At 37.6% G+C, this 19,444-nt stretch overlaps 1 protein-coding gene across 1 annotated transcript in view; it reads left to right on the top strand.

The window, feature by feature from the left end:
* Positions 1 to 19,444, top strand: part of dlg2 (discs, large homolog 2 (Drosophila)) — a 229,408-nt gene that overhangs the window by 186,856 nt on the left and 23,108 nt on the right. Inside the window, 5 exon segments of the mRNA XM_042498711.1 lie at positions 3,808 to 3,867; positions 5,476 to 5,628; positions 13,263 to 13,372; positions 13,375 to 13,418; positions 17,277 to 17,379. Coding sequence (XP_042354645.1) covers positions 3,808 to 3,867; positions 5,476 to 5,628; positions 13,263 to 13,372; positions 13,375 to 13,418; positions 17,277 to 17,379 — 470 coding nt within the window.

A 19,444-nucleotide genomic window follows, 5' to 3' on the forward strand; every position in this document is an offset into this window, starting at 1 on the left:
CTGCAAATATAAAGTGTTTTGCAGGTGGTGAAGTATAAATGAGAAAAGAGTTAATGGACTTTGGAAAACGTGTTCACTGAAAACATTTTGTGTGCAAGCAGTGAAAAATGATCCACCGTTTGGTCCACATAGACTGAGTGTATGAAGAGTTTGAAAATGTGACTTCAGTTTTGACAGATGCTTGATGGCAATCGAACAAAGAACTAGAGACATCCTGCTGTAAGATCGCTTCAGCTGCAGCACAGCAATCTGCACTCATCTTCCAACTTGCTCCTTATTTTGATCTCATCTACACACCTGTGAATTTACGTGATTACATCTTGCACAGTTGTGACACGTCATTGCCTTGGCAAAATCTGTGCACAGACATAAAAACACCTGCCAATGTGCCCATAACGGCTTTTGTGGTAGTTCCCGGGACAGCTGGTGTCACCTGGACCACATTTTGTCATAATGACTCACACACACTCACAGGGTGAAAACAATAACCGCTGTTACCAACTTGTCAAGGCTGATAAAAACTGTTTTATAACCACAGACACCAGGGATCAAAGCAGTTTAGTTTTTAGATTTAGTAGTTAGATCTTTATTTCAAACATGCCAAATAAAATATGAGCAAGCAAAGCAACACCAGAATGCCCATCGGACATATTTAGTAAACAAATGAAAGTATTTCATGTCCAAAAAGCAGTAGGAGGAAGTGAGTACTTATTCAATCCTACATCTTTTTATTTTTTCAATTTAAAAAGAAAAATTTAATTTTAAACATGAATATTTCTGATTTCTGCCCCAATATTCACCATACACACCTTCATCTAAACAAACAAGAGTAGTAGTAGTACTACTAGTATAACATGTGGTATAAAATATTTGAGTCTTAGTGTGTTTTTGATCATTTGCTCTAATTAATGTAAGAAATAATTTGCAATTCTTATCTCGTAACATGCAAGAAAATTAATGTTGGCATTGTACATTTCTGGATACGTTTCATTTGTGTATTATTATGTAGCGGATATGTTTGAACTTAACAAGGCTGTGGTTAACGTGTGGTTAAGTTTAGGCACAACAATCACTTGATTATGTTTTGGAAAAGATCGTGTTTTGACTGAAAATACCCAGTTTTAGGAGCACAATCCCCACTGATAATGCAGTGATGTCTCTTTAAAAAAAGAAATGCTTTTTGTGCCAATATTCCAGCCGTAAAAGCAGCAGTCTCGATTCTCAGGGTACCAATCGCAGTGAAACAATCAGTGAGAGGTCGCTAAAAATCAACCACTTTTGTTGGCTGTAGGTTTGAACCAATGGTCTGCAGCTCGGCAGGCTTCTTGTCTCACCTCCACCTCCTGATGGCAACATCAGCTCATATATTACATTACTTAGGAAAAAATTATAATACATTTACAAAACATGCAATTGCAGCATATTCATGGTTTGCAGAAACACTTTCTTCCACCGTCTGTGCTGGCCGTGCTCACTCTCCTCTGTCTCTCGTCATTGCTCTCAGCTGTCTGAGGAAAAACACTGTGCAAGCAGATGACCTCATTTTGTTTGGCCTCCTAAGACAGTCACACTCATACTTTCTTTGATAGCACTGCCATGTTGGTTAGTCATGTTGAAATGTGATTAGTCAAACACTCTGGCCTGACGGGCAGCTCATATCACCTGATGCAGTGGAGGGCAAAGCCACCCAAACTCGCTTTATTATCAGCTTCCTAAGTAGCATTTATTGCTTGAGATCCTTAAGCCTTTATATCCTGAGCAATTTGGACTTGTTTCTGTCAAATACATGGGGAGATCGAATAAGCAACTTAAGAAGGAATCTCCCAGAAATTAGCAAAAAAAATGTCAAAAAACAAAGCAAAATACAACAAGTAAATGACCTGGACAAAAGTGTTAAAAAATTACAATAATTCCGTGACATTATTTTTAATATGTAATTATGATCTTTTCAAATGAAGTTGTTTTCTTTTTTCCCAAGCCTTTTTTAAATAATTCTCTAATTCTATTAACAAACCACTAGGGTGGAAAATGAGGAGTTACAGGACTTTCCATCTGAGCAAATTGGCTTGATTTCTTCTTTTTTTTTTCAAAAACATGAGAAGAAAGCAAAGAGCAACAAAATAAAGAAATGACCCGATCATTTTCAAGAAATTAGTAAAAAAAAAAAAAATACATGAAAATTACCCGAAAATTGGTTTGAAAAAACTGCAACAAAACCAATTAACACAAACCCTCCCAAAAAGAAGATTTAAGAAATCAACAAAGAAATTGTCTTCAAAATGGTGCTTAAACATTCAAATAATTTTGTAACAAAAATATGTAATTATGATAATTTTAATTTTAGTTTTTCCCTTACTTTTTTCCTACATAATTTCAATTATTTTATATATATATTTTTTTTTAAATCTATGATTTCTTTTTTTTTTTTCAATTTCTGGAACATTTCTTACCAAAGTGCTCATTTTCATTTTTTTTCCCCATAGAAGAAATCGGAAAAATTCACACAGGATTCAAATTCAATTCAAAGGTTTAAATACTAGTAAAAGACATCTAAAAGTAACACAAGGAGATTGATGTCGCTCCAGGTTTCAAAGGGTTAAATGTTAAGAAGGGCGATAGTGTGTAGCTGTTATTATGATGATACCAGATAGCTTGAAGTCTACATGTCTCTCTTCAGCTGCAGTGCCAGAAGGGACAGAGCTGCTTGGTGAAGATGTCTTCATGTTTGAACAGGATGCAAACACAAAACAGTTGGTCACAGAGAACGAGAACACAGGAGGAGAGGAGAGAAATGTGTTTGTGCTGGTGATGTGCTGCAGTGGGCTTAAGGCAGGCTGAACAGTGACATCATAAGTCCAGTCCATGCAACACTGTGTGCAGGTGTGTTTATGAGTGTAAATGACATGGTGTGTAGACACAACCTACAGTATTTCCATTTAATCTTAGATCGATAGATAGATAGATAGATAGATAGATAGATAGATTGATAAGAAATTGCATCTTACATTACATTTTAAAATTTAATACAACTTCTTTCTGTAAAAAAAAAAAAAAAAACCTACAGTTATCTATAAATTCTACAAAGAAATACAATTATTTCAGCATATTTTTACTGTAAAATTAACAGTTTTGTTTCATTGTTTTTCTATTTACAGTTTTAGGATGAAATGATTTTACAGAACTTTGCTATTAATTTTACAGACATTTTTTAAAGCCTTACCTCCCTTCTTATACCTCTGTAAAGTAATGTTCTCGTGCATCTTCTTAAAACGAGTAGTTTGCACATTGCCTGAGTTCTTCATCCAGCTCATTCCATTGCCTCACATCAACAGATCACACACACACACACACATACGCACACACATTCTGCATAAATGACTCCTTTCCAAACTCACACACTGTACGGCATGCTCCAGTTAACACATGTGAGTCCACATCAGTTCACAAACAGCAGACGTGCACACACTGAGCGCTCGCTGAATGTTTAACCAGCGACATGGATCGGCAGTGTGTCCGTAGCAGATGCCTCTCAACGCAGGCGTGCTGTTTAGGAGCCGACACACTCTGATGTGCAGTGATGATGCTGTTGATGGGTCCCTGTAATGGACATTGACTTAATTACTTTGAAGGACGTGGCTTTTTCTGTGTTCAGCTGCCTCGTTTTGTTTGGTGTAGCATGCCCCCGAGTGTGTCTTTCATAAGTGTTGTAATGTGTAAAAAAATTTAATTGCAAAATAATAGCATTTTATGATCAAAGATGTTTTTCGGTGGTTGATTATCAAAAGTTTACCTTCTCCATCCTATTAGAAATCCCTCGCTTGATGATGGGGAGGGTCACAGGTTTGATTCCCAGCACTTCCAGTTGAGGTGAGACATTTAGCATCCCCAGTCACCCACTGCATGCTCTTGCACGTTTGTCATCGCATGTTTATACTTTTAAAAAAAAAATTTTTGGTCACAAGGAATTGTTATAAATAAAAATGGCACTTATTTTAAGCATGAAGCCATTATGCCTGACTAAATGTTATGATTAAAATCTGAATTACTGTTGAATGTTTCTCCCTAAATCTCTCTCCTCAGACAAAAAATGTTTTCATTATCCAGAAAATATATATAATGATGACTTTTTGAAATGTTAGCATGCATGCTTATGATTATACGATCATTCCCTGTTTGAATTAGCAGAATGGACATTTTAAAATTTGTTGTTTAAGAGCGTCTCCTACAGATCGCTCTGTCTGCTGAGCATGCAAACACATGAAAGGGTGAAAAATAACATTTGAAAGAATGAATTAGACAATCAATCTTATAGAAACAAAGTTGCATTTATAATAAGTAATCAAAGGAGATTGACAATATTCTTTAAATTAAGATAAACGTCCTTACCAGACTAACATATTGTGTCAGTGACTGTAACCAGTGTTGGGGAAGCTACTTTGAAAGCGTAGCTTTGCAAGTTGCCAATTTCCTTACACTGTAAGAATATAAAGTACAGCAAAGCTACTCTAGGGAGAAATTGCTGTGGGTTAACCCTTTGAAACCTGAGCAAATTCGCCTGATTTCTTAAGAAAACATGAGAAGCAGGCAATGAGCAGCAAAATAAAAAATGAGCCACAAATTAGCAAGAAATCAGTAAAATAAAAACAAGAAAATTACCACATTTTTATATATTATATATTAATATATACATAAATAGAAAACTAAAAAAAAATCTTAAAGAATTATAATGTATTTTTTTAAATAATTTCAAATATGCAAGTATGACAGTTAGCTGTAAATATAGTTTTTACCCAGCATTTTCCTTTTAGCCTGAGAAATTTTCCCAGCTTTTTATAAATAATTTTCTAAATTCTATTTTCTTGCAGTTTGTGGAACATTTCTTACCAAGTTGTCCATTGCCCCTTTCTCCACATTTTCTTTTTTTTTTTTTTTTAATCACACCAATTTGCTCAGGGTCCAAAGGTTACTTGTGAAAGGAGTCTGAAAGCAGTCAAGAAAAGCGTTGGGGCTCCAGGTTTCACAGGGTTAAGTGTGACAGTTTTCTCTGCTCTTTTCATTACAAACAGAATATTTTTGGCTTTTAGGCTTGGAGGTCAGGAAAAAAATCTATCTGAAGATGTCTCTTTGGGCTGTGAAATCAGCAATCAGTCAGCCTATCAAAACACATTATTCAGACATATCAGTGGGTAATGAAAATAATTGTTAGTAGCCACAAGTGGTTGTTCAATATATGATGCTGTTTGTGACAGGAAATGAGCAAACTTGAATGCTTTTGTTTTTTTCAAGATGAGCTTTTGTGTGTTAAACAGAGAGAATCATCAGCCATTCCCACCATTTCCAGTACTTCCTCCTGTTCCTGCTTTATTTCCGTTTTTATCTGTGTGCCTCCATCGTCTCTGTGTAGCCCCCACTCTTCTCCCCCGCCTCGGTCTCTGGACACTAACTTCTCTGCTCTTGTCTCTCACTCCACTATAGGCCTCCTGAGCCAGTTTACAGCACTGTGAACAAACTATGTGACAAAGCACCCTCCCCCCGACACTATTCCCCTGTGGAGTGCGACAAAAGCCTCCTCCACTCCGCCCCCCTCCCATATCACTTAAGCCTGTTCCCTGACTCGGACTTCACCAGGTACTTTTCCTCCACCGCCATCAGCACCACCTCTCTGCTCTCTGCCACTGTGTCCCATCCCTCCACATGAACTGCATGCCATATTACCTTCCTTTATATCCACCTGTTCTGTTTTTGTTCTTTTTTTTTTTCTTTGTCCTCGTCCACTCATTTGCTTGGTCTCTCTTCTGACCCCCCCCCCAAAACACATCAGTATGTTCTTTTCTCAAGCTAGCATGCCTTTCTTTCCTCCACTTTCCTCCTCTCTCTTCAAGGCTCTGATAAGCAGGAGCTAGTGTTGTAGTACTCGAGACCCAAGGTGGTCTTGAGACCAGTCTAGGGACCACTTTGGGTATCAGCCTCGTCTCGGAATTGAACGCATTATGACTTAGTCTTGTCTTGGTCTCAGACATGGTGGACTCCACCACAATTTATTACAACAATTTATTTCTTATAATAATTACAATGATTGGATGTAAAACCTACTTTTTCAGATCCAGCCAATCACGCAAGTCATTTGTAGTTTGCTTTTTTGGTCTGGGTGAAAGTACAAAAGAATGGTCTGTTTCAGAGAAATTGTAATTAGATTATTGTATTAGTATAATTACGTATACATGAATCATTTTAATGTTGTAGCTGCTGAAGGGGTGGCTACTTTGAACTTCTCTTTTAACGTCTTCAATTTTGGTTATTCTAAAATCAGTCTTAAACTTCAATCCGAGTGGCATTAAAAAGTATCAGAAAGTCTTAAATCTAACTTGCCTTAAGCTGCAGGAACTCTGTTGCAATATTAATAATTTCCATAATATAAAATTGATACTAGGCATTTGTGTAGCGATACAGTATTGCCACGCAAAATATTGTGACACAGATGTATAGATTCCCCACTCTTAAAAGTAACTAGTAACTAACATTTCCAAATAAAGGTAGTGAAGAAAAAATAATCATATTTCTGAATTTTTAATGGCAAAGTATGTATAAAGTAGCATGAAATGGAAATACTTAAGCAAAGTACAAGTGCCTTAAAATTTAATTTAGTGCAGTGCTTGAGTAAATGTACTTAGTTACTTTCTACTACTGTTTTAATGAAAGTTTATTCATGACATATAATCATCATATATGTTAATAATCTCAATCATTTTTTTTTTTTTTTTTTTTTATAAAAACATTTATGCAACATTGCTTTTTCAGCCCAAAAGCTTTTGTTTTCAGCACAAGGGCACCAAATATTTGCCCTACATAGCTGCACAATCGATAATATAAATTCTGCAATATGCTCCCAAGAACTGCAGCCTTTCACAAGCAGTTTAGAAAATGGGCATTTATAGCAGATTTTAATTTTCTGTGTGTAATTTGTCAGACAACCGTACACACCACTACATCTATAATTGGTGTAGGACTTGAGGGGCTCTGAGAACTCTAAACGTGGTCTAAATCTTTTAGTAAGGAGTCATAGCTTAGGAGTGATTTAGGAAAGGTTAGGACAGAGAGATTTATCTTATTGATGAGATGTGGTTGATCCTGTTGCTCGGTATGGCACATTCTTTTCACGGATGTGATTAGTTGCCTTTTTGTGAGCCTGCAAGGTGTGGACACCCAGTGGAAATGAAATGAACTGCATCACAATATGAGACTGTGAGAGGGCATTGGGGTGGGAGATGGTACATCTCTAATGAGATCAACCACAGACATTCTCTCTGCACCATCTAATATGTGGCATTTCATTAAATCACATGTTAAGCATTTGGAGAACATTTCTCCTAACTTTTTGTGTTTCCTTAAACTCTTAAGCCTCTTAAAAGTCCTCCTGCCTACTTCTAACAGTCTTTTTTTTTTGTTAACCTTAGTAGCTCTCATAAGCGCTAAGATGCTTTGTGAATAACCTTTGTCTTTACCAGGATATAGTCTTAAAGGGATAATTCATCAAAAAATAAAAATTCAGTCATTATCTACTCACCCTCATGCCAATGGAAAGTCAGATGAAGATTTATAGTCCACGAAACACTGCTGGAGTTTCACAGGAAAAGGTGTGTGTGTCGGGGAGGCTTCAGGGTAGCATGTAAACACTGGCATGCAGATACCGCAAGCTTTTGTTTGTGTTGCACAAGCGCGCATATGTGAACACAGCTACCACACCAGGAGCTTCAGGCTATAGGCTACAACAAGGCTAAAATCCATGATGTTTTTTAAAACAACTTGGCATGCCAGGGCTTCAGGGCACTTGGATTACTTCAGATGAGCAGTATAGAGACATTTTGTGGTTTTATTATGCATTTTTTTAAACATTTGAACCATTTTTTTCAGTTGTCTGGGAGATGAGTACAACACCTTTTCGCCACAAAACTCCAGCAGTGTTTTGTGGACTTTAAAACTTATCCTGTCTTTCCAGCGGCATGAGGGTGAGTGGATAATGACTGGATTTTCATTTTGGGGTGAACTATCCCTTTAACTTTCAGGGAAAATTCTTAGAAAGCATCCTAATTTTGGGACTTCTCTTAGAATTTAATAACTAGGAAGGTTATTGGTTACCTTGTGAATACAGCCTCAGGTCTTTTTCTTTACGACCGTTTCCATTTCTTTACGTCAGAGGACAGATGCTGTGTGTACTGACAAATGCATCTCCCCAACATGATGCTGATGAATGTCCAGTTTGGTGAATACAATCCCTCCATCCCCGCATCTCTGTCTCTCTCCCTCGATTGGTGGAGCTTAGATGTGAGTGATGGAAGCAGTGGCCATGTTAGCAAAATGGAAAGCAACCGAAAAGAAAAAGAAAGTCATGAACCGGTTTGTTCATAAATGTGACACTGCAAAGGGTTTGCATGCTGCCAAGATGATGAGTGACCTTATTTGTTATCGTTTAACACTTTTACTAACCAAATTCTTTTAACTTCGTTCCCCAACCACATACCAGTGCCAAACACTAACCGCATACCGCCTCTCTGTGTTCATATATCCACAAAAAACTGGGCCATATTGCTGCCTGCCATGTCCAAATACATTTTTTATTGCTCTGCTTGTATGAATGAAACAAAACGTTCCTTCTACTGTTTAACCTGACTCTTTGACCCAGCTTTGTTCAGCTGATGAGTTTCTTGGTTCTGTGCTGTTGCCATGGTAGCACAGTCCCCAGACAGTTTCTTTTTCGTGTAAAGTGAATTTGAGTCAAAATGAGTTCTAAGTGCGTTTCCCTATGACTGATCTATTATACAGTGAACCACATGTCTGAAACTGTGGGCAAACCAAAGATCACGAGATAAGGAGCCTCTACTGACAGTTCTGAGAGTGAGTCATAAAGAAGCCGAGCTGAGCTCTTAGCAAAGCAGAACTGAGCTTAAAATCAACTGTAGCGTTAAATTAGATGAGCAACCACCTTTAAAAATGTATTCTTTTGATTATAGAGTATTTGCGATGCAGAAAAATCAACCCCTTTAAAATTAATTTTCAACTTATTCATTGTTGTTTCTCTTTGATGCTTTTCTTTCTTTTTAGTTGTATTAGAAACAAGATTTTGATTGATATTTTGAAAATGTATCATCATTTGTAGAGCCGATGTACTCTGTTCTGGTTCGATTTCTTTTTAATCATTTTATATTACCAGAATATTACCAGAATATTTTAGGAGCATTATTTACGGGTTTAAACATGTTATCAAAGATTTCAGAGCCATTGAATGCAAACTTTAAGACCAAGCGCAATTAGAAATGAACTTTCACTTTCACTGCGCCTGGTGTTCTGCTGCTCTGACTGTGCCCAGAGTATGCTCTGCACTCTGCACTCTTGAGACTGTGGTCCACTGTATATCCAAATGTTATATACTATATATTACAGTAGCTCCCCTAATGAACAGTCCAGCTATAAAAATATTAAATCACTTCATCTCAAAAGATGTTTTATAGAAATAACTTTGTTTGTGCTTTGACAAACAAGGTAAAGCAGAAGCAACAAGGGTTTCTTGCAGAGACAACATAACTATAAGAGCGAAACAGTAATGCCAAACTAAGGCCAGACGAAATTTAAAGTACAGTTAAACAAGAGAGAAACAATTACAATACAAAAATAACAATAACACCCATACTAATAAGAGTAAATGCAGTTCAAAGAATATAAGCCGTAAAAACAGAAATAATAGCACTAATAATAGAATTAAACACAAGATCAAGACAAAATAAAAGAATAAATCAAAAGATCAATTAACAAAAAATGATGAATTAAAATAGACAACATAACATAAAAGGAAATCAATAAAAATGGGTTTTAATGGGTTTTTTTGTTAACACTTAACAAAATGTATAAAAATTTTAAAAAACGGAATAAATGAATCTATTCCAACCTGTAAACTGTTAAAAATTGAGCTGAGTAACTGAGAGGGTCTCCTCTTTGTGGAGATTTCAGTTGTTTGAAGGTTGTGATGTGCATGATAATACAGCACCACACAGCTTGTGTTTCTAAACTGCTCAGATGAGCTAGAGAGAGTTGCCATCCTCATATACGAGACTCAATGAGTCTACTAACATAATTTTGATAATTAAACTACTTGGTGATTAATATTTGTTTCACTCGTCTTCACAGCACTATTTCTTACAAATACAGCAGCTCAGTTAAATGTTTTCCTTGCAAGATAAACAAAGCGGTATTCTCTGCTTTGATCCTAAATCTGTACCCTACATGTACATCCTGGGCTACATAAGTTAAGGGTTACAGCACACAGAAATTTATGTCAGACTATGAAAAAGTCAGAAACAAGACGGAGTTGAACCACCAAAGTTAACTGCTGTTTTTCAGATGTAGATGAATTATTGTATCCTATTATTCATGTTTATAATGTTCCGTGATTAATCATGCATTTACCGTAGGGGGTTGATTTAGTGTCTCTTGTGAACAATGCAGCTATAACAACAGCAATATGCCAGTCACTGAGTGTTTGTTTTATAATCAATGATCATAGAGTATGGCTTTATTCACAGACATTGTGCTCAGAACGATAGACATATAAAGTCTAAACATTAAGTCACTTCTGCTGTCTGCATGAGCGATTCCTTCATCTGTTCCACTGCAACTTTCTGCAAAACTCTTTTCTACTCAGACCAAATGTCAGTTCATTGTGCAGGGAATCGAAATTGAATTAGTGTGTGCTCAGATACTGTGTTACAGTACCTTTAAAAACACTGTTTACAAAGTGTTCTGACAAACAAAACAAAACAGCAAGACAAAAGCAGGGAAGCGTTCAATAAAAGCATAAATAATGCAAAATGCAGGACGCAAATGGCAATATAAATAAATACAAAAAAAGGGCCAATAACAACAAATGCAATAAAATGACCATTTAGAGTAGAAATAAAATAAATAAAAACAACATTACATTTGTGTTTCGATTTAAAAGAAGTCATTAATTCTGCAAACCTTATCTCCTCAGTCTTTCCAAGCTGAGGGGCCCTGATGCTGACGGCCAACTTAAGACTAAAGTTTTGGTTTTTGAACAGCCAGAGGGCCCCACCTGAGGATCTAAGGCTATGAAGTGGCTTATATGAGGGGTCAACATTTCTGTTATGTAGCTCGGGTGCGAGAGCCAGACGAGCTTTAAAAGTGATCAGTAAAGGGAGCCCATGATGGAAAGCCAGGATTGGAATGACGTTATGTCGTCTGTTAAAACCAGTAAGAAGCCGAGCTGCTGCGTTCCGAACGAGCTGGAGGCGAGAGAGTGACCTTTTGTTGATACCAGAGAAGAGGGAGTTACACTTGCCGAGTCTGGAGAAAAAGAGTGCCTGGTGTACTTTTTCCAAGTTTGGGTGAGAGAGTATTGATTTGACTCTGGAGATGTTTCTCAAAAGCAAGAAGCAGAACTTAAATTGATATGCGGTTGGAGAGTTAGGTCAAAGTTAAATATTAGTCCCAGATTTCTGGCAGCAGGCTTTACTTTATGAGACAGGGGACCAAGAGCATGGAGCTCTGCTGATCAGCTGTTGTTTTGTTTTATTCTGCCAATTTTAAGGTTAGAATTCATAGACAGGCTGCTCTCAGAAAAACTTTCTGCAGTTTAGCATTAAACATCACGAGTTTGTACATACTGTTGAGTTTTCTGTCACGTTAAAACCATCAAGTAAGTTTAGTTTAGTTTCTTTGCACAAAGTTGAGGATAAAATATTACACAGTGAAATTACAAAGTGAAGTTAAGTGTGCAGGAGAGAAAAGAAACCCATAGCACTTATACAAAGTCCTCACATTCAAATTAGCAAGTCATTAAAACCTAGTAATCAAAAAGCACAAAATAAGAAGCAAACAAACAAAATAACCTCAAATAAATAAAAAAAACATGTAGTAAAAAAGAAAAAGAAAAAAGAAATGAAAAAGAAGAAAATACTCAACATTTTTTTTTATTTAAAAGCTACAGTTAAAGCCCAAATGTTTTAATGTGGAAAGCAATTAGTGAAGCAATTGGTGGACAACAGAGGACACATAATTGGTATTTCTGTGGAATAAGAGAAAGTTTAGCAAATACTCAACAGCTTGACTGAAAGAAGCATCAAGGAAGTGGCAGACTGCCTCTGTCATGCTCCTGCAGTTTATGCATTGACCAGCAGATGGCAGGAAGCTGCTTACATTCATGATGACATTGTTGGACTTTGCAAGATGCAAAACAGTTTGGTTTCAGTCTTCTGCAGTTGGATATCCTCACTGTTTGAGAATGCAGAAGAAAAAATGCTGTTATCAGAAAATAGGTTTCTCCTCTACTTGTGTCTCTTCGTGTACACTGTAGGTCCCAAAAAATAAATATAGTTTCATATGGGCTGCCTTGAATCAAATATTTTTAACCCCTCAGGGTCCACTTTAATATTACACATGCTGATATTACATTGCATGCAAAATGCAATAAAAATATTACAAATTAATATTATTTTATACTTTCATGAAGTTCGTTTTTTAATCAGCACCAGTCCTAATCATAAATATCAAATATTCATTAATTTTCATAATTGTAACCCTTTAAATACTTTGTTTTTGTCATGTCGCCACTATGTTTTTACATGACAAACAACCCATGTAAAAATGAATTATTTTTAATATACTAGCCACAAAGTACTTTTTTTTCATTTAAGAATATGTCAATGATTGTATCAGTGCACCAAGATGTAATAAGGTGGAAAATAGCGAAAATGACAATTCTAAAGCAAAAGTGTGTAAAATGCACCGAACAGTCCCTAAGGGTTAAAATCAGACTCTGTGGCCTAAATTATGTCTGTATTTAAGTTGGTAAACTGGGAGCTGATGTCCATCACTATATGTTTTTAGACACCCCATGCATGTATCCTGGAGTGTGTGTGTGTTTGTGAGAGAGCAAGAGAGAGAAAGCAAGCCTGTGTGTCTGTGTGTGTGTGTGTGTGTGTGTGTGTGTGTGTGTGTGTGTGTGTGTAAGCATGTGACGAGGTTTCCTTTTCCGTCAGAATTGGGGACAAGTTATCCTAAAGTAGAGCACCATCCCCCTGTGGAGCTCCAGCAGTCTTTGAGCTCTGTTGCCTGAGCGAAGCATCACTGAGGCTTTTGTCCACGCAGCGTGCGATTGTTGTCCACCTCTGTGTACTCCAGCGGCCCGAGCTGAAGATGCTGAAACCCACCGACTCCCCCGAGCTGATGTACTATCTCAACTGTCTCTACAGGGAACCCAGGAAGGTCGTACTCCACAAAGGCTCCACAGGCCTGGGCTTCAACATCGTGGGCGGCGAAGACGGCGAGGGCATCTTTGTGTCCTTCATCCTGGCAGGAGGCCCGCCGACCTGAGTGGAGAGCTGAGGCGAGGTGACCAGATCTTATCGGTGAGTACGCAAGAGCCTCCTCAGCCTGATTTTAGACATACAAGACACATGCGCATGTTAGAAAACACTCCAAAGAATCATTCATTGACAAGTCACCATCTGGATTTGGAGTTCTGGCTCATATGTTATAGAAAAGGTGTGGCCTGTTGATTGAGAATAAAGTGTTTCATAACTCAAAACACAAGCTCTTTAACCCTTTGAAACATCAGCAAACTGGTTTTAATTCTTTTAAAAAAACATGATCAGAAAATGAGGAGCAACTTAATGGGACAATGCCCAGTCAGTAAATTGGAAAAAAAAGTAAGTCTGCCCAATACTTTAAAATATGTAATCATAATAAAATTTAATTAAATAAGTAAATTATAATATAGATTTAGTTATAGTTTTCTGGACTTTACCACCTAGTTTTTATTGTTTGTTTTTTTTTTTATTTTGTTTCCCCTTTTTTTATACTAATTTCCAGGTCATTTTCTTGTCACTTTTCACCAATTTCTTGCAGTTTGTGCGGCATTTCTTGCCAAGTTGCTCATCGCCTTTTTTCTCATGTTTTTGGAAAAAAATCAAGTCGCTCAGGTTTCTAATTGTTAAATACATTTTGAAAGGCGTCTGAATGCAGCACAAGAAAACTGATGTCTAAAATACAAATTTAACCAACCCGCTCACCTGTCTTTATATCAGTGGTGATCACAAAAAAAGCAAAACTTGAACACTTGAAAGAGCAAGGTTTTCTCAGTGCAGATCTACTTTTAAGTCAATGGACTTGTTAAACCTCCGCAGCATATTAATAGAGTGTGTAATAGTCCTACTGGCCTAGATTCATTTTCAAGGCCAAACATGAACAGCCTGGTCTTTATTTCTGTCCCTGCAGTATTTCTCCAGGATTATCAGGTGTATTGTGTATCTAGTAAATACTAGTAAGTTTATTTTTTGCTGATCTTGTTAAAAGGTCTGCTTTGCAGCCTTAAAAGTTCAAGTGATTCCTAGGTCTCCCATTCAGAACCCGTTTTTGAGACATTATATCATGGAACCCACTGGGTCTTTAATGTTTTGAAAAGCCTTAAATGTCATAGTCCCAAATTTAAGGCGTTAAAAAGTCTTAAATTCATCAACAAAGTCTTCAATTTAGTTTACAAAGGCCTTAAATGTTTTTCTTGTCCTCTCTCAGTGATGTTGCTCAGTGTGCATTTTGCTGTAACAGACTGTCCGTGAAGGTCAGCGTTTTCGCTGAGGTGATCGGCGTTGGCAGCGTTGGCTGAACTGAGCTGCTACCACTGAGATGGGTTTAAACTCTTGGAACAAATTAATATATATATTTTTTTTAATTAAATGTCAGAAGACTAAAGACACACGCCTCACAAAGCTATACCAATCATGTATGAAAGTGAGTATTAATAACATAACAGATTTTTCATTATATCCTTTACACGTTTGCCAATATGGCCTTCAAGTTGGCATTAAATTTAATTCTTGGTGGTATTAAAAAGTCTTAAATTCAACTTTGAGAAACCTGGGGGTACCCTGTATATTATATCCTATAACTTTGAACACTGCTTAAGTTCTTTTTGCTTGGGTTTAAAACTGAAGTTGGTAATTTTATTGCATCCTAGTGCTTCTAGAGACCTTACTGCACATGAACGAAAACAAACAATTGGAACCGAGAAGTCTGTTACTCAGCTGTCGATCACTGCTCGTGAATTTTGTCAAAAATGTCAAACTAGGCAGTGCTAATCAAATGTTGGACAAAGCAAGTAATTTTAGCATCATCATCTTTGCATCATCATTTACTTTGGAATATGCTCACAATGATTCAGACTGATGGCCAAACTTTGGTGGTCATTGAGGGATGCTGACAAGATGTCAGGAAGCTGCAACAGATTTTTCCTCCTGAATGACAAACATGTCAATATTTGCTGTTGTGCGTGACGTGCAATTGCCTGCACACAGATCCAGACTGCTGACGACCGATTAGAAGAGCATCAAAATCACACGATGCTTTCCAAGTGTCTCTGCAACGTTAACAAACCAAACACACAATATTCGGACTGTAATGCGGAATAACGTTTATCCACAGAAATATCTCCTCATGTTTTTGACTTTAAAAGAGTTTGTCACAGTTCACTCGTTTGGATATGATTAGTTTTATTGTCCCTCCAGTTCCAGGGTTTCTTCTGAATTCCACACATTGTTGTACCTGTGCTCTATACTTCTGAGCAGTGTAACACTGTAAACTGTTGAATAATTTGAATAATGTGGTGATATTTAAACCTTTGATTTCTCTCAAAAACATGGGGATAGGGTGACAGGCAAATTTAAGTTTCCTTTATGAGCAATACAACTTTTGTATCTTGACACTGCGAATGACAGCTTGTACTTCTGCTTTGCAATTAAAGGTTTAACAGTATTCACAACTAATAAAAATGAATGTATGTATGAGGATGTATGAAGTGACAGCTGATACGCAGACTGCACAGTGGGCAGGAAGTGATTGTTCCGCCTCATTGTAGTTAATTATAATAGTTTGCCTCCCACGCTAATGCCACACTGTGCAACGGATGACACTGTCTCTTCGCGTTGTAGTGTCATGGTATTGTATATCCTGATATTAAATCAACATGGCACCCTGTGGCTGTTCATTTGCAGCTCAGCCCACCTCAGTGAAAGCATTTCATATTCCAACAGCTGCCTGGTTGTGGAGTCTAACAATAGCTTCTTACTCCCTTGTTGATCACACACTCTTCAATCTCTTTAACACACATATTCAGTGTGACTCCCTTTGCATTTATAATTGGGGCTCTTTGTCTAGTGCCACTGTTCAAATGCCCAAACACTAAAGAACACCACACTAACTGTTGATGGGTTTTTATAACAGATATGCTGAAACGATATTTTCAAAATGTAGATAAAACACAATTGCAAGATGACTGCATTTCCACTGAGTGATGTTCTGTGACTTCTCCTCTGGTGATAACATTCCAAGAAGCATGTGATGGATGTTCAAAACATTAGCAGGTTTATTTCTATTGCAGTCACCGCACTAGCGTCATTACTTCCAATCTAAGGTGGTGTGGGCGTGTTATGGAGCGATAATGGTAAGGAAAATCCCTTATATGTGGGAGCGGCCCCATACGAGGGATTTCTGGGAGGTGATAGTCAACGATTTCACAGAGGAATTGTGGATTCAAAACTTCTGCGTGATCCGCTCAACTGTTAAAGAGTTATGCGATGTAGTAACACCTCTTGTAGCTTCTGCTGCATCATGAGGGAGCCAGTTCCCACTGACAAGTACATAGTCATAGCATCATGTGACCTACGAAATCCAAAAAAGTGTTTCCATTGCGCTTTTGCGACTTAAGCTTTTTCGAATCACCTGAAATACCACTCATGCAAGTATAAAAACTTTTTTTTATTTTTTCTTGAAATTAACATGTTCCATTAGGTGTATTTTATATTTGTAATTTCAATTTGCGAAATTTGAGGGTTAATGGAAACCTGCCTCATGAGGGGAGAGCTGTGTAACACATTGGAGTGTTAAACTGAGTAAAGCAACACAGAAACAGAACACAAAAACAAAAGTAAACAATCAGAAACAAAAATGATGCCATGTGCATAAAAACAGCCAGAGTTATAAAAAAAAAGAGGAAGAATGAAAAGTACGTAAAATGCGCCAAACAGTCCCGAAGGGTTAAAAAGAATGAAATATTTCTTTACCTTTAGTCTGATTCCATTTAAAGGCTACCATGTATTTGCACTGGTGTGGGATAAAGTACTCTTGTTTTTGTTTCAGGTCATTGCACTGTGTCAGATGAAGCAGAAATTCCACCCGAATAAGTCTGTGACTTTTCCTCACTGTTAAACCAGGTAAATGGTATCGACCTCCGAGGAGCCACACACGAGCAGGCAGCAGCGGCGCTGAAAGGAGCAGGACAGGTGGTCACCATCATCGCCCAGTACAGGCCAGAAGGTGAGTCAGCACAAACAAGATAGTGTACAAACACAGGAGCCCCGTGGTGTGAACGTCCTGCTAACACACAGGACAGTGCTGAAGTAGGTCTCCTCTACCCACTGAGTGATTTGGTTCTAATCAGGCCAATCACGGCTCACCTTCTGGTTCACTCTTCACTTTATTCACATGTTATCACTATCGTATACTCCTGAGTATCACAGCTCTGTTAAGCAGCCACAATGGAAGCATCCTGCATAATTCTCCTTTCACATATGGTGAAGATTGTGTCAGCAGAATTAAAAGCAAGAGACGTGTTTTTGAAACATCCTCCCATTTTATAGTTATAGTTTCCTGATGAAAAACTTGTCACGATATGAACAGCGGTTGAATAGTGTTGATTCTCCACTGACAAATCAACAGACTGCAGTGTTTCCAGCTCCACTTTTTAGTACCGCATCTGTGTGTTAGGTACCTCAAGCAGATCTCGGCTGACCAAAAATGGGGACAGTTCCAAATGTGCAAAAGGTACCATCCACAACTTTTAACGATAGAAAGGCAAAAAAATGAGTACTGAACTGAACTGTACCTTTCCTGCTTGTGAAAACACCCTATTACTGACACAAGTTTCTTTTAAGATTATTTTTTTGTGGCTTTTATTGCCATTAATGGACAGGACAGTTTGAGAGTGAAAGGGGGAGAGAAAGGGGGGGTGACATGCAGCAAAGGGCCGGGGCCAGAATCAAACTTGCAGTCGCTGCAGCGAGGATACAACCTCTGTTTATGGGGCGCTGCTATTTCCACTGAGCCACCAGGTGCCCCAACACAAAGTATCTAAAAAGAATTTAGAAAACTAATAATGATATGATCTGATTCAAAGCGCAAACTCCCTTTTTTTTAACAATATCTTTATTGGATTTTTTAAAATTATATCAGATATTACATAAAAAAATGTCTTGGCAGCATTTATTATATATCATAAAAAACAAAACAAAATAAAAATAAAAAACTTGAAGTAAAAAACAGATTTTGTCACAGAAGTTACGATGTACAGAAATCTTGAAGATTACGTGGGCTACAAAATGTATCTTATTTCTGATTACCCCAACCCCACTCCTGTTTTATTGGTCTTTATCAACATTTTGTTGTTAGTTTTTCCAAAGCAACACGTGTTGATAAATGCTTGGTTTGTTCACATCTTTCCATCCTATAGTTGTTGCTCTCTTAGCTTGTAAAAGACACAAGTCTATTCGCGCACAGTTGCTCTTTTTGGTAATAAAATCTCCTGGATAAAAACTCAAGATGCACAACTTTTGCCAACAAGGGGTTTTCAGTTTTGTTGTGTGGATAACCATGTCAGGAGCCTTCCTACAAAAACCTTTGACCAGGTTACATTCCCACAAATGAGCAAACTTCTACTCATGTTTAATTTCTTTGTCGTGTTATATCAGTATGTAGATTGTAATAACCTGTGCAGGGCATGTTCATGCTGATTCAAATGTACCAGACTGTCTGCCAACCTTCTGTAAGTTAACGTGTAGTGGATCGGACAGCTTTGACTGGTGCCGTGCCTCCTCTGATTAAGGTCAGCAGCAGCAGAATCTACTGGAGGGCTGTGCCCCGCGGTCAGAGATCCTTCAATGTCTCAGAGGTGCCAGACTCACAAACCGTCCAGACCGTTATACTGAGAGCAGGGGTGGGTGTTTGCCTCTAAAGTATCTACCTCAAGGTCATTTTTCTCTAACATCTAAAACCTTAAACATTCATCTAAAATGTTCAAGTCAAAGGTTTTATCTGTGGACTCGAGGTTTCTTTTATACATTTCTTGATTCATGCTTACATCATCAGTCCAATTATTGGCAAAACCTACGTCAATTAAAAACAAACCAAAAATCTTGAGAGCTGAAAAAAATGTTACATCCTAGAAGCTCAGGCTGACTTCATGTGACGTGAGACTCCTCAGTCGTGTGGCAAAGATCAGTTGCGAAGCTATTTGACTTGATCTGTAATCAAGAGTGCTCCGAATGCTCCGATCTCATTCACTTCTTCTTGTTGCCTTCATCCCGCCTGAGCTGACTTCCCACAG

Source organism: Plectropomus leopardus, chromosome 13 (genome assembly GCF_008729295.1).
Source record: "Plectropomus leopardus isolate mb chromosome 13, YSFRI_Pleo_2.0, whole genome shotgun sequence".
In the NCBI taxonomy this organism is placed as follows: Eukaryota; Metazoa; Chordata; class Actinopteri; order Perciformes; family Serranidae; genus Plectropomus; species Plectropomus leopardus.